Genomic DNA, 15,444 nt, shown 5'->3' with positions numbered 1-15,444 from the left:
TGTGTAGAGTCATATGTTTACACTTTTCAGGCGTCCAGCATGTGATCTCACTGCATTGCAATGACACAACGCTTATGGTTGGGTGACACATTGAACAAATATTGGTCTGTTTTACATGTGACAACCTCTTAGAAAAATTCCTTTCATCAGCAAATGGAGTCTTTGGATATGTACAGTTAATGTTGTATGGTACTCGCTCGAAGACGTCACCAAGGGCGCCGTTTAATGCTATCAAATATGTGGAGCACAGGCAGGGCCCGGGCATTCACCCGCGGGGCCCCTCACCCTCATTGATGACAATAACTAATAAAAACTAAAATAATTTTTAAAAAGTCCAAACGAAATTAAAACTATAATGAAAAACTACTGTATTAAAAAATACAGAAGTGTCGCTCTGATCCGAATGATATCCGACAGGAACTTGAAATAGCAAAAAAGTTAGTCTAATAAAAGCCGCTTTTTAAATATTAGAAAATAAATCCGTGGTCTATTCGTAAAAATCCCCTTCCTCAGCCCCGCTTGGTTGTTGCTATCGTGCTAGCGCGCCGCCACAGCCCAAACAAACGGCAAAAACAATGTGGCGTCCAGATGCGCTCGGCACATTCGCTTTTATGCAACAAGACGTAGCATCATTAACACTGAGCGCCGCGCCACATGTGCGCTGTCAAAGGCCCCAATCCCCCCACCCCCCCCCCCCCTCCCATCGCCCCCAGCGGCGCCTGCATCCCATCATGCCTCTGGCTTTTCAAACATCCTCCAACCGGAGGTTACGAGCGTTGCGGCTCGCGTGCCGCATTCCAGCGACGTGATGCAAAGCAGAAATGCGCTAAACTCTCGCAGGGGGTGCGTGCCGGTGCGCGTACGTTGGGAAATGGGGGTTCAAAAGTGGGGTGACGGGGTCTATCTGCCCCCTGAGCATCCTACATGCAAAAAGCCGCTGAGGAATCTCCGATGTGAGCGTTAGGAATGTCAGGTATGTGCAGCGAAACAACGCGGGGGACAATTCATGTACCCCTGGGGTGCCGTGTTGAGGGCAAGCATCTGGTGAAGACGAGGCAAAAAATAGCTTCGCACTACATCCTCGCCGTATGCGTCTCCGAGGATGATTCAAACCACCTCGCAGGATTTCAAACAGATGTTAACGGGAAAACACACAAAAACGCATCGGCGCAGTGAGAAGTTAGCAGCTTTGGTCAACGCGCCCTCGCCCACCACACCCAAAACAGAAAGCATTCTTGTAGGGTTTCGTCATATGGTGATAAACTAAAAACTTTTTTTTTTTTAAATTAAAAATCACATGCACCTTCTTCTGATTTTTCATCAACAGCCTATCTGCGCATTGGCTGACATGTGTAAATAAATAAAACACATGCACTCTGGGGGGATGAATGGGCGTGGCTTATGCAAATGAGGGCACAACAAGCAAATGCAGTCATTAAGAATGAATTGGGATTCATCAACATTGTGGTGCGAAGATAATGAGACCGGTATGTTGGTGGTGCATCCAACGGAGATTTTGAGTATGAACTTGACATTTTTATGCATTTAATAGTGAATGAGGCCTGACATTATTCAAATCCAGTTTTGCGTATATTTCCGGTGACAGCAGTGCTGTACTAGTTTGGGATTTTTCATTCTAGTTAGTTTTTATTTCATTTTGACTTTAGTTTTTCATATTTTAATAACTTAGTTTGTTGGTTACAGGGTTTTAACTGTGCACAAAATTCAGAAGCGGGCGGCCACCTCCACCTAATTTGCTCGCCACTGATATCGCTCAACACAGTGCTCCAGCTGTGTTGATTGAGCTCGGCAGCAACGCATTTTAACTGCAGTTGCAGTGTTGCGCCATTACGGAGGCGCTATATCAATGGCAGTTCACCGGAAAGACTTGAAGCAACAACCGAAGAAAAAAAAGCTTTTTTATTATTTTTTTTAAATTTAATATCGTTTCTCATATAAGTATTTTTTTATATGTGGCATTTTTTGGAGTGTGAGACAGAAAAAAATGTCAATTATAAAATTGTGTTTTTTTTTGTGTGTGTGAAATACTAGTAAATGAAAAACCATCCACAAATGTAATACACATAAAATAATGGCTTGCATCTCCCAAAACTTCGTATTTCAAGGCACCATCGTATGTAAAATACAAATATTTCATTGTGTTTTGTGTATTGTGCGTGTTGCTGCCAAAACAGAAAAAAAAGTTCCATATCATATTATTACATGAAAGTTATCACATTCAACATAACTTTCAAATTTTAACATCATAATTATAACATGAAAAAATGTGAAACTTATGCAAAAATGTCAATCTTATGTCATTTTCACGTTTTTATTTTAAAACATGAAACGTAAAAAAAAAAACGTATCGTGCAAAAAAAAATTGCAAAAAAAAATCACACGTAAAAAACGTGAATTATGTTTATTTTGTATGTATGTATCTATATATGCTGCAGTCACAATCAAATGCAAAGTAGGACACCCGGTCAAAGATGCGCCCAGACAGATAAATAAGCAGCAAAGATGTTTGAGAGGACAGCTTGTCTCCGTGGCGCTGCTTTCTCCGCGTGGAATGCTTTTTACGTGACAGCCAGCGTCTCCTCCTGCTCTTTCCTCCCCCGTGAAGACAAAAGAATGTGTGGCAAGGCGTAAATATGAAACACAAGTGTGAGGCGGCGGGGGAGGATGGGGATGGGGGGGGGGGCACATCTTCCATCCCCCGTTGATCGGAACTGTACTCCCGCCAGCGCATCCAGTTGTTCCAGTGCCGCATTGTTTACCCGCATCCTCTCTAATAATAGCTGAGCACAGCAGGATCGGATGAACCGTCCGCCGGCATGCTTCCTGCGCCATCATCCAGGGGAAGCACCCCCCACCCCCCTCCCCCCATTAAACTAATCTGAACTCATTGAAACATTTTCAGCAGTAAAAAGTTAATATTTTGTGCAGAATGGATTTGACTAACTAATTTTCTCCACTTGCCGTCGACTGACGATGACATCATGCCTCATCTGTTTTCTGGGTTTGGTAAGCAAACTGAGCCATGATTGGTCGTTACCTACATCCTCAGCACAGGTGATGTCATCTTCAGTCGACAGTATGTGAGGGGGAAAAAAATCGTTTTTAAAGGTATTAATTCTACATGTAAAATAAGGACGTTTCTGGACAAAATATGAACTTTTTACAGCTGAAAATGTCTCAATGAGTCAAGCGTCGCTTTAAATATCGCATCTGGAAGGCGGGTGCGAGCTGGCGTCGCTGTCGCATAACCACGACGTGCGGTTATTGTGGTGACAAAGAATCAAAATGAGAAGTGACGGTGGGGACAATGGAGCTTTTCCACTTGTGTAAACATTTCTGAAATGCCAGAAACAAAAATTCACAAGCCAGTCACAAGAAGGAATCATGCCGCCATGCCACCTATGACAAAACTCTTTTCAACTTAGTATATCTTTGCATTTGGGTCATTTGATTTGCACACAATGTGACAATAAGTGTGCGTTTTATTTCATGAAACCGTGACTGGCTCATAGGATAAAAAACAAGGCTTTACAAGTGTGCCCTTATAAACAGACGACCCATTTCCATTTACCCTATAAATCCAAACGTATCATATTAAATACAAGACATTTTGAGCCCTCTATTTCATGAATAGAATAGTTTTCTCCCCATTTTTAAAACCCTGACGTATATAATCTGACATGCATTGCACAGATAATCCATTAGAGGGCAGTATCACCCAGTTGATGGCTTTGCAAGATCGCACCAATTGAGAAGGAAGAGACACTTTATACTTATTAATAGTGGGAAATGTTCGTTCTGATTTTTGAAAATACTAATATGTTTGATATGGATGTTTATTATTATATTTTTGACAATTATATATAAACTATTTTAAAGCATTGTGACCAGATCTATCAAATAGGGCACAAATCAAAAGTCCTTTGTGGAAGTTGATTAAAAAAAAAAAGGGGTTGTTTGTTCTAAAGGACCAAGAAATACCCTATTTACAAAGAATCTGAATTTTTTGTCATATATTTCATAGTTCAGGCTTTATTCAGATAACCACGAGATGACCACCATCAACATTCAGATGACGGCACAGGTCAAAACAAATCAAGTGAGATCAAGACTCGACTGCGGAGGATGAATTATTCCCGCTCGTTCCAGCCGACACTTTGTCCAAAAAAAAGCGCTGAAAGGCGCGCTAACGAGGACAATGTGATTCCAACGGCATGAAGATAAATCCAGCGGAGCGAGGGGTCTCGTGTCGGGGTCACACGTCAGAGCGTGTAAATCAAAATCCAAAATAAAAGGACTTTTTGTGTTTTCGTTTTTAATAACAAAATCCCGCAAACGCACGACAAGCTAAGCGCGGCGCGCATTCTTAGCGTTATAACGCTAGCTTTAGTAAACATGTTATTTTTGGAAACTCATAAGGGCCCATCTGTGGGGGGGGGGAGATCCATCTGCTGCAAGGGATGTGGAATCTAAGTCAATAAAACATCTTGAAATGCGAGCTAAGTTCACTCAAAAAACAACTGTGACCAATATATCACTGAAATGACAGTCAACATAGTTTAGTGTTTTGTTGGCCAAGCGAGGGGGAAGCTATTCTTTTTATTATTATTATTATTACTATCACTGCATGTGTATACGCAGTGTGTAAAACCAACAATCGCAGGACAAAAGTTGAGGTTGTTGGTTCTAATTTAATCTAAAACAAATTAATCCTTAAATGTCCACTTAGTGTCCACGTAGTGTTTTATGATAGACATGCGTACCAAACTTCATGTTGCGAAACTGTTTGAAGGAGACGAATTAAAACAAATACAAAGGGGGTGCACTCTTGAACCATTGGCCAGTCATCAGATTTCATGTTGGGGAGCTGATTTCCCCCAAAATTCAGTGGTACAGAAGTGATACCGGTAAATGGTGAGTCTTCAAATTTATTAAACGGTTCTTTTGTTTAGCGTTGGCCATCTGCTTAGCATACGTGCTTCAAATTTGCTAGCATCAAACAAATTCGCTAGAGGCTCATTTTTGAATGTTGGCCAATATTGACCCAAAAATGTTCACTGGAATCCAAAATGGCAGACTTCCTGTCTCTTTTCAAAATGGCTTCCTAGACTCTTTTTTTTTTGTAGTTGTACTCATGATAGGCCTGCCTACCAAATGTTATGTTCTTAAGTGAAACTGGTTTCAATGACACGATGGCATAATAACAATAATGATTTTTTTTAAGTTTAACTTGAGCATCACAAACACGCACTTTGTCTTTGGAATTTGGCAGCCGCGCCGCTGCTGCTCTTCTGCGTTTCATTACGCCACAAAAGAAAAGGCCAAATGGCACCAACAGTGTCAGACTGTTCTCGAATAAATCACACTTGATAACGTCTCGACAATGCGATGAAAGAATTCACATTCGCTAACTGGCCTCGTCACATTTGGATTCACCGCTCTTCGCATTCTTCTCTGGATAGCGGCTACCGTTAGCTTCAAGTGATTCATTAGGAACAAAATGTACATTTAGAATTGGAACAAAATAGTAATAAACTCACAAATTGAGTAAAAGAAACTCAACTGTCTCATCATCAAACACTTCCTTGTTATGTAACCGTCCGTCACATGGCATCAAGGGACACGGGGCCTATTCCAAAATTCCAATGTGAGGTCCTATTTTTAGGGGCACATTTACGACTAAGTTCCTTGTTTTGCTGACATGTGGGACAAAACGTAAAGACTATTCATAGGCCTTGGTATCTTTAAACATAATGTACACAAACATGGACACACATCACACGTCAGATTCTATTGGAACACTAATCGACATTAAAGATTCCTTTATACATAACCTTAATCTCATGGTCATCATGCTAACGAATCCACAGTAGAAAAGTTGATTTAAAGTAGAATAAAAAATATAAAAAGTAAAAACTAGTAGCAATTTAGTTAGTAGGAGTTTATCAAAGCACTCGTCTGATTGGTTAAACTAAACATGCACGCCAAAAATTTATACAGTGGAGATTAATAATGATTTTGGACATTGTTAAAAAAAAAATATATATATATATTTTCATTGTGGAAAAACTGGATATTGAGAGGAGAGGTTGACCAACACTGGCTGGCTTGTTTTAATCAGAAAAATTATTTATTTATTTTTGCTCTTTCAGGAATCAGGAGCAGCAATAGCTGCTAGCTAGCGTTTGCTATCGCTAGCTAGCATTTGCTTGTTTATTTAAAGTTCTTAGCTTTTGTTAGGTTACTCGATATGTGAATTGCCATTTCATAGTGTAGAAGCTTGCCGTCGTTTAGAGGTTAAGTATTGGAAGATAAAGGTTTTACTATGTTTATTTTTCTCTGTAATTCCATCCAGGCTGATAGTTATATCACATTTTTGTAATTTTGCAACATAATGGAGGTATTAAGAGGTGAATTCAGTCATTGAAGACCCATGCTCAAAATGCACCGTCCGCCACTGATTTAGGAATACTTCAGTTTTTGAGTATGACGCCAATGTAACATTTGTTGGTCGTTATGGATTTTTTTTGTGGTGCTTGGTGTAAAACAAAAACCTGCTTTCAATTGGGACTCATTCGGGCAAATGTTCTACATAGTTCATCAAAATAAAAGACTCCTTCAAGTTGAAATAGCTCAACAATTCCTGTTGGATTTCCTTCAGAATTTTTTTTGTGCACCCTGTTTGGATAGTTGTGTTGATTGGGGAAAATGCTAATGGTGGCTTTTTTTTCTCTCTACTTTTCCATTGTTTAATGTTAGCGGGATGCATAAAAGACATACTGTAAAGTTTTACCAGTTGTGTTGAGGCCCTCAAAAGGGTGATTAATACTGTATGTCCTAATAAATAATGAAAAGTGATTTTAAGAGGGTCCTCATCAATAATGCTAAAAATAAGCCAGACAGCAAACCTAATGTTGACATCGTCCCTGATTGAATTTACTCTACAGACTCATCGCTCATTCCTTGGAACGCCTTACATACAGTACATGTGCGCTTATAAATGTAAACTATGTGACACGTGTGACATCTTTACACAATGCGATGCGCTTTTTGCATAGCGGACACTGATTCAAGCCTTTCCATCTGGGGGAGTAATAAAAGACAGACGGCGCCTATAAATAGAAGCGCGGGGTCTAAGAATATCCCGTCAAGTGGGAGGCGGCCAGCGTTTCTGCTCACGTTGTGTTCTACTGACCCCGCGGCGTGGAAATGGATTGATGTGTGTGTGTTTTTACCTCCATGTACAACTTTTTGAAGTATATTTGCAAGTAGAGTCTCTCCCAGGTCACTAATTGAAGGTGATGCTTAACGGCACCTCGTGAGAGGCCTCGAAGCCCCGCAAAGGAAGTCCTGCTGGTGCAATAAATGACACAGCATGGGATCATCATTCACTGCATGTACACTCATGGGACATTTTATTAGGTACACTTGCTCAATCGAAAGCAATGGGGCCTTAGCCCATAAACACATTTATATGCATGCTTTCATGAAAAACTAGGGAAGAGTGTTGCATTCACTTGAAAAAGTTTTTCTGACTATTTTTGCGGGGGGAGTATTTTATTTTATTTTTTAAAATTCTGAATATTTTTTTTTCTGTTTTACTGAGGTTTTTTTTTGTTAAAAAAAATTCCCTCCTTTTCTTAATATTTTTTTCCAGTTTTTCTGAGTACTTTTCCCCTGTTTTATAAAATAATTATTTGTTTCTGTTTTTCTGAATACCTTACACTAAAACATTAATAATACCATGTGTGTTACTAATTACGGTACATGCCTTACCTTAACTGAGTCAGAAGGTACATTTGAGGTATGCGGGAATAATAATAATTGAATAATTTCAACTCTGTTTTTCTGAATATTTTTTTATGACAGAAAAAAAATCTGTAAAACTAAATAATATTCAGAAAAACTTAAAAAATCACTTAAAAAAAAAAAGCTCCCCGCAAAAAATACAAAATAAAACAGGAGTTTTTTCTCTCTCAAGTAAATGCAATACACTTCCGTAAAAAACAACGACCGCATGAAGTTACTTCTAAGTTATTACAGTATACAATACAGTATACCACTTATGTACGGTATTATATAAATGTAATTCTTACAAATCCAAAGCCACACTATTGTTAACTCATTCACTGCCATTGACGGCTACAGACGTCAAAAATTCATTTGAACTATTTCTATTAGTTTAACTTTGTTTTCCACTTTTGTTAACAAGAGTATAATAAACAAATAAGTAAGTAACTAATAAATAAGTACAATTTGTGATTTATCGTCAGTTAACTAATGAAGTCATGTGATTAATTACAATTAAAAATTTTAATCGCCTGTTGAGATGATTATTAAAAATTAGTGGCGTCAGGCGATTAGTTTTTTTTTTTAACTTCAATAGTTAACTCACGTTTAATCACAAATTTGACATCTGTTCTAAATGTACAATTGAATAATCTAGGTTTTCATACTCTTGTTAACAAAAGTAGAATTTTTTTTTAAACTAATATAGTTTAAATTATTTTTTGACGTTTATAACCGTTAATGGCAGTGAATGAGTTAATAATAACAGTAATAATATTCATAATTCAATTACAACTATAAAAATGTACAAAATAATATAAGACTTGAGCAGATGTTTTCCTTTTGTACAGAAAATAAGGCCTGATTTTGTTGATCCAAGATGCTAGACATATCACATTGTATTTTATGTTATCTCAAATGCTGCCGCACAAATCTACTTTTTTAATATACTTAAAAAAAAAACATACAAGTGTAAAATGTTTATAGTAAAGAATAAAACACTCATTCCTAATCTTAAGGTGCTTCTCATGGCTCTAAACATCTTATTTTCCATTTAAATTTAGTAAAGGGATCATGAAGCTAAATATGCGAAACAAAACATAAGCAACAATAAGTAATTAATTAATAAAAATTAATAATTAACAGACGAGGCAATCAAAGGTCAGCGTTGGGTCAAAATAGTTTTTTGCAATTATGTAAGAAGATGAGCGTGAGTCAGATGTTTTGAATAGCTGACAGTGCGTCATGAAAGTAAGATTTTTATTATTTCAAAAATAAAAAAAGACATTTGAGTGTGTGGCCTGACAAACACATTGGCTCGATTAGTGTGCAATATAAATAAAAGCAATTCCTGCAGTGATACGAGCCAAAAATGCCACAAAAGGCTTTTCCAATGTATTTATTTACTAAATATGAATTTGAAATGTTAAGCTGGAGTTGGACGAGGAGCTCGCTCGCTGTGTTTTGGAATACCGATGCGAGACGGCCGCACGATACGCTCTTCCACGCCACCTTGAATTATTTGATGTTGACATCAACGAGCTCACCATGCCTTGAGGCAATGGGATGGCGTTGACGACTTAGCAACCAGCAGAGGGCGCACTAACTTCAGGCCCGACGAGTTTGCTGCCATAGAAATACAAACAAGAAATTTACAGAGGGTCGGCAAGGTTGAAATTGAGATTTTGTTGTCAGGGAGGATAGTAAACCCGGTTTAAAACCTCATGTACCGTTCATATTTGCATTTTCAACAAAGCACACGCGTCAAGATGACAATGTTGATAGTGCGTGTGGTTGCCATAGCAACACAGAAGCCATTCTGCCACTTAAATTGAGCGAAGCCATGCGACAACACGTATCCGCGTTAATGACCCGTGACACCGTTAAAGCACATTTTAGCCTGTACACTCGTTCTCACCTCCACTTCCTGTGCAAAGTCTGCAACTTCCTGTCCAAGGCCTCCGACTTCCTGTTGAAGGCCTCGCAAGTCAGGACGGTCACTTTGGGGCCTGAAAGAAAGGCAGTTAGGGTCTTGAACTGTTTAGGGACACATCAATCTAGGATTAGGGTTTCAAAGTAGGGTTTTAGTTTCTTATTTATTTTTTTAATTTTTCAAACTAGGGTTAGGATTTCAAGACAGGATTTGGGATTAAAATTATATATATATATATATATATATATATATATATATATAAAAAGAAGTAATTGTTGTGATTTCTAATTACGGTTAGTCCAAACTAGGATTAAGGTTTCAATTTAGAGTTTCAATCTCAGTTTAGACTTTCAAAAAAGGAAGAAAGGGTTAATATTTCAGATTGGAGTTTCAAGCCAGCGTTAGAATTGATTTGAGGTTTTTGAAACCGTGCAAGATATTAAAAAGTATCATCAATGTAAATGGAACCGAAGCACTCCTTGAGGCCAAATGAGTCAAATGGCAGCTAACTGGTGCTTGCTGTGTCCTGTACCGTTGACGCTGGTGTATTCCGGATGCTTCTGCTCTCCGTGTGGGGTTGACGATGGCTTGACATAAAGTGTCCCGCAGTCCCTCCCACTCCCACTCTGGCATTCAGGTACCCCCCCAACTCCGTCCCCCGCCATCATCCCCTCCTTGCTGCCTCTATAAAAACTCGCATGTCCTCAGTGTAAACGTCAGACCTCCACACATAGTAAAGACCACAACATCTGTTCGTCACCTCATTTACAAGTTTCAGGTAAGAGATTTCAAGATTTTATATTCTTATTTGCTGTCACGCGCAAACTCATATTTTCACCTGCTATGACAAAAAAAGAGAGGAAAGAAGAAATGTTTTTTTTTTAATATTACAGGCATTTGTGGTTGAAATAGTTTCAGTGTTTTTGATATCACTGAGTGGATTTTAGACTTTACAATTGCCGCCTATGGCCCGCAGGCCACAGCATGACCACCCGTGTCAGGATAAATTATATGAGACCTCATTTTTTTAGGTAAGGGCACTATGTTATTATTAACAATGTAATCATATTCATTTATATAAAGCATCATGTTAAGGATCTCCCCTCCCAATAATTTGAAAACAGATCATTATCATATGCAACACTTTATTCCATAAATCTCTGCCAGTGTTTATCTTTTCAAAATGATCACTTCTACAACATTCCTTGGAAATCGCAATGTCCCATCCTGTGAGCCCGTGGGCACCCCATTGGTGAGCCCTAAGATGTGTTCGAATAAACCCCATAAAAAGTCAGCTTATAAAAAAAAAAGTGACGTCAAGCAGTCGGGGTCCGCAAAATAATTTCAAATAAATGATTATGTCGTATAATTTTATAAAAGTGCATACCTTATACAGAGAGCGGCAAATAAATTATAATTTTATTTATAGAACAATCAAGGAGGAAAATTATGATGGAAACAAATTACAAGTACAAGAAGTATCAATTAAAAAAAAACTACAATTAACAATGAACAAATTAGTCCTCTGATAGGATTGTGACGTATCAATCTGTCATCACTGCATTAATAAAGTTTTTTTTTTTTAAACAAAACTTGTATATTACTACTGTAATAAAGTCCTATTTTTTCCAACAAAAGGGTTTAAAAAATGTATTTCTATATTTTGAGAATAAAGGCATCTAAAAAGTGTACCATTACAAGAATGAAGTTACAATTCACTTAGACTTGAATTTACTCTCACTATTTAATTTCCCTCGCAGGGTAAATAAAGTAGGGAATCTAAAATGAATTTATCTCAGAAAATGCAATGTAATTCTTGATAGATTAAAACTTTTTATCCTGATAAAATAGCCTACGTTTGTCTTGTAAAGTTAACTTTTATTATTCTTATTTTTTAAAAAATCTAAAAAGATGATTTTTTATTTGAATTTTTTTTTTTTCTTCTCTAAAAAATGGGCAAATTCTCAATTCTTATGGCAATTAAAGGTACACACAGTCGCTGCTGAATGAAACCCCTAAAGGGACAAGCCGAACGTCACAACAACGACAACATTATGAAAATATCTAAAAAGTTTTCAGACCCGAGCTGAATTGTGCTCCTCTTCCTTGTGCACCTTCATCCCTGGCAGCTTTTTGTCCTCCTCCCTCCCTCCCAATATGAGGCTCGCCTTGCGCACGCTCATCTGCTGCTGCGTGTTGACGGCGGTGATGCCGCTGGTGAGGAGCGCTGCGGTAAAGAAAAGGTGAGTGGTCACATTTTTGGGGGTTCATTTTAGAGGAGCTGTTCGAATATGCGCTGATACTAAAATGATGAAAGCTCCGAGTCTACGTCAAGATGCTTTCGAAATTGTGTTTTATGCCGAGTCATCAAAAGTTGGACACCAAATTCTTCACGGTTTACTATCACCATCTGTCTAGTAAAGATGCTTCAAATTTGGTAGCAATTAGGCATAATGTCTGAGAGATGTTTTCCTCTAAAAGGCCCTGGGAATTCAAAATGACCCCAAAATGTCTGCTTACAAATAAAAATAAAAATGTCAGACTTCCTGTGTCAAATTGAACATCGGTCCTTAAACTTTTTTGTGGGTCTACTCATGTTAAAGATTTTCTAAGTGAAAATGGTTTTGGGGGCTTCATTTTACACTGCCGAACCAACAGTGACTCATCAGATTTGAGTGCCGTGCTCCATCCAAATGCGTAAACTTGAATTCTTCAAAATTGAAAACCTCGAGGACAAGTTTGTCTTTAAAATACGCTGTTATCATATTTATTAATGAAATACGCTGACATCCACCACACATATCACCAGAGAGCAGAATCAGAGTCTATTGTTTTGTAACCAAAATCACCTGCACCACAACTTAGACCTGATTTTCACTAATCTAAGGTCTAGTTTACTTTCTGACACCAACTTGTCAAATGCACTGGGGTCATGTAATACAAAACAGAAGAAAAAAAACCTGTTCTGCTGGAACCCCCAGCATGACGCAGCAAATTCCCAAACACGCTAAACTAGACTTGCACAAAAATGAAGACGTCCGTTTTTACACAGAGCACCCGTCATGTTACTTCCTGTGTGTGTGTCAGGTTCAAAGGGCGTCTGCAGATGAAGAGAGACACGGCCGGAGAAGTACAAACGGAGGCACCGCAGCAAGGCGGGGACACAAAAACTGAATCGCCAACTTCCAGGTACATCAATAGAGAGATTCAAGATGGACATCTGCACATTCCAAATCATCTCGAATGTCATTACTGTAAAAGTGGAGTTGAAAACATACTGTATGACAATAAAGATTCGTATTGTAATTCTAAAAATCAAGGACAGTATTATGGAGCAATGTAAAAAAATGACAAGAATTGAGAATTTATAAAAGTCAAGTCCGAGTCTATCAGCATCCCAAGATTTCGGACTTGGTCTTTGGTTTCTAAAGACAATGACTCCAGTGGTTTTCTAACGCAAATCCTTTTTTTCAAAAACAATTACCTACATTTTGTTTTGGTTTAGCTGAAGAAATTTTTGGTTCATCAAGTTGTTAATTTGCTGAGAAAATGTCACATGCTAATTGAAATGCTATCATGTGGGGACATCATAACCCTGACTGAACAAAAAAAAGGGTCCAAAGATTGACCCTTGCGGGACCCCTCATGTGATGGCCATTCAATCAGATTCCAAACTTCCAATGACCACAAAATCACTCTTTTCCTCCAAGTAATCCCACCCGCGTTTCAAATTATAAACATTGTGGAGCGACCAACTGTCAAGTCAACAAGAACTCTAAAGACTTCTTCTTCTTCTTGCAGTTTGTTGTTGACCATCAGAAGGCGACGTTCACCATCCAAAACCTCCGGCTGCTTCCTGTTCTCGTGCTCCTACCACGACCTCATCCACCGCCTCAGCCAGATGCACGACAACGACAAAAAGTTGCCCAAAGCCCCAGAAGACAAGATGAACTCCATCGGCCGCCGCCGCCGGAGCACCGGCGACCCTACGGACGCGCCCACGCCTCAGACCAGACAGATCCCTTGTTGGGTGTGCTTGCTCACCACAGATAAAGACCAAGACAAGTCCTCTCTTGGCGAGTCATTAGGACGGACACAGAGCGAAGAAGGCCGGCCACGCCCGACGCAACAAGCGGCGTAGACGGCGAGGCAAGGGCCAGTGGAACTGAGGAAGATGGCATTTGCTCGAGAAGATGACATCATCGGAAGCGTCCAAGAGGAAATGAACTGGAATTTATTAAATATGTAATAAGCTCATAGTTAAGAAAGTATCTTTAATCGTTTGTTGATCTGCAGGTGCATCTCTATAAATTTGAATGTGGCGGGAAATTTTTTCAGTAGTTTGATTCAGAAAGGGAATTTAGAGATCGCAGTAATCCACTATTTGAGTCAATCAGACTCGCTACATGGAGTAAATAAAGTGAAATACTACATAAGTAATAATCTAAATATTGATCCACTGAAATAAATATTTTTCACCATGTTCTAAATTGAAATGTACTTGTATAAGATTTTAAATTGCTTTTTTTTTTTTTGCTTGTAACTTCAGTGAAGTATTTGATCTTTGTAATGTCTTCCATTTTGATACAGCTGTTGTATTGGATAGCTGTACCTAATAAAGTGTCCGATGATTGTATCTAGCAAGGCGGCCATGCAGCCCCTTTGAGGGGAGGAGCGGTGTGCTGCCATCTAGCGGTCAAATTGCAGGCGTGCGGTTCGCTTGTTGTCAAACCGTTTCTTTCCTTTCTTATTTGAATGTAATACCAAGCTCCAATTTTGCTCATGTACCAGCAGTAAAAGCTACAAAGGTGTCAGGTTGTACTGCCCGTTTTCCAGAAATAAACACAATGCAACAACAACCACCACAAACATGTCTTTACTATTAATAGAAAAGCGAAAGTGGTGGATTCACTTGTTAAGTCAACATGACCGCCAGGATGGGCTTTATGGTCCAGGGAGGATGCAAACGTGTCACACGGGCCTCAAACAAACCATATTTTAAAAAATGAATCTTCTGTCACACTACTGTGATTAGTTGGGGGTGGAACAGTACAACTTACCAACTGCTTTCATCATGGCTGTAAAATGTGACGTTTGACTTCCGTATTGGGCAAAACAAAAAAAAGAAGAAGAAGAAATCCCTTCCTCTGGTTCAGTTCATGCAGAACTATTGATATACTGTACTGCATGTCTTTTAAAATCTACGAATAAATATTCAAGCAGTATAAATTACACAAATTATACAAACACAATATAATATGTCAGTGTTTGATAACTACCGAGCAGGGAGCGAGAGCGACGCGCTCATGTTTATGCAGAATGGCACGGCCGCACATGTCCCACGTGCTCCATTCATACAAACGCACCCTTCCTGCCGCTTTTCTTGTTCCGCCTTCCGGACAACCAGTGCCGACGCGGTGCTTTTGGCGTTACAGCACGCGATGATCGGGTGGTGTCTTGTCCACGACACAAAACGAATTAATCGGGTAATATGACTGTCGTGAAAGACAAAAAAGTCATTACTGACCCCAATATGTCCCTGGACCTCAGTTTTAAAGACTCCACTGCTACAAGTCACAATATGTTGTTATAAAGACATAACAATTTGACTAACCTGACTTGTTACTGTTTTCTAAGAAAAAAAATATTAGCAGGTATGTAATTACATAAATTTGACATAACTCATGACGTGCACGGCCATT

The 15,444-nt window shown here is 38.9% G+C and overlaps 1 protein-coding gene and 1 long non-coding RNA gene across 5 annotated transcripts; one reads left to right on the top strand and one right to left on the bottom strand.

Annotated features, from left to right (window-relative positions):
• Positions 1–6,186: 6,186 nt before the first annotated feature.
• LOC144053541 (uncharacterized) lies at positions 6,187–15,436 on the bottom strand. Of its 4 annotated transcripts, none has more exons than XR_013294470.1 (5): positions 15,357–15,436; positions 15,109–15,237; positions 11,824–11,969; positions 9,728–9,818; positions 6,187–7,374 (listed from the first exon to the last, which is right to left on the bottom strand). It is a non-coding gene; the product is annotated as an uncharacterized LOC144053541 (long non-coding RNA). The 4 variants fall into 4 exon arrangements; XR_013294471.1 differs by having other exon boundaries at positions 6,187–7,371; XR_013294472.1 differs by lacking the exon at positions 15,109–15,237 and having other exon boundaries at positions 15,270–15,382.
• Positions 10,431–14,578, top strand: LOC144053540 (uncharacterized). Its single transcript, XM_077568083.1, has 4 exons — positions 10,431–10,520; positions 11,872–11,985; positions 12,830–12,931; positions 13,544–14,578. Exons 2-4 carry the CDS (start codon positions 11,900–11,902, stop codon positions 13,881–13,883), a joined length of 528 nt encoding a protein of 175 aa, XP_077424209.1. The 5' UTR covers positions 10,431–10,520; positions 11,872–11,899; the 3' UTR covers positions 13,884–14,578.
• Positions 15,437–15,444: the final 8 nt, after the last annotated feature.

Source organism: Vanacampus margaritifer, chromosome 6 (genome assembly GCF_051991255.1).
Source record: "Vanacampus margaritifer isolate UIUO_Vmar chromosome 6, RoL_Vmar_1.0, whole genome shotgun sequence".
Taxonomy (NCBI): domain Eukaryota; kingdom Metazoa; phylum Chordata; class Actinopteri; order Syngnathiformes; family Syngnathidae; genus Vanacampus; species Vanacampus margaritifer.
This window is presented reverse-complemented; position numbering and strand designations above follow the sequence as displayed.

Bases quoted from the DNA above. Each gene is read 5' to 3' on its own strand.
- LOC144053540 (XM_077568083.1), top strand. From the start codon at position 11,900: ATGAGGCTCGCCTTGCGCACGCTCATCTGCTGCTGCGTGTTGACGGCG. The intron at 11,986-12,829 runs GTGAGTGGTCAC...TGTGTGTGTCAG, and splicing joins AGCGCTGCGGTAAAGAAAAG to GTTCAAAGGGCGTCTGCAGA. The intron at 12,932-13,543 runs GTACATCAATAG...TTCTTCTTGCAG, and splicing joins ACTGAATCGCCAACTTCCAG to TTTGTTGTTGACCATCAGAA.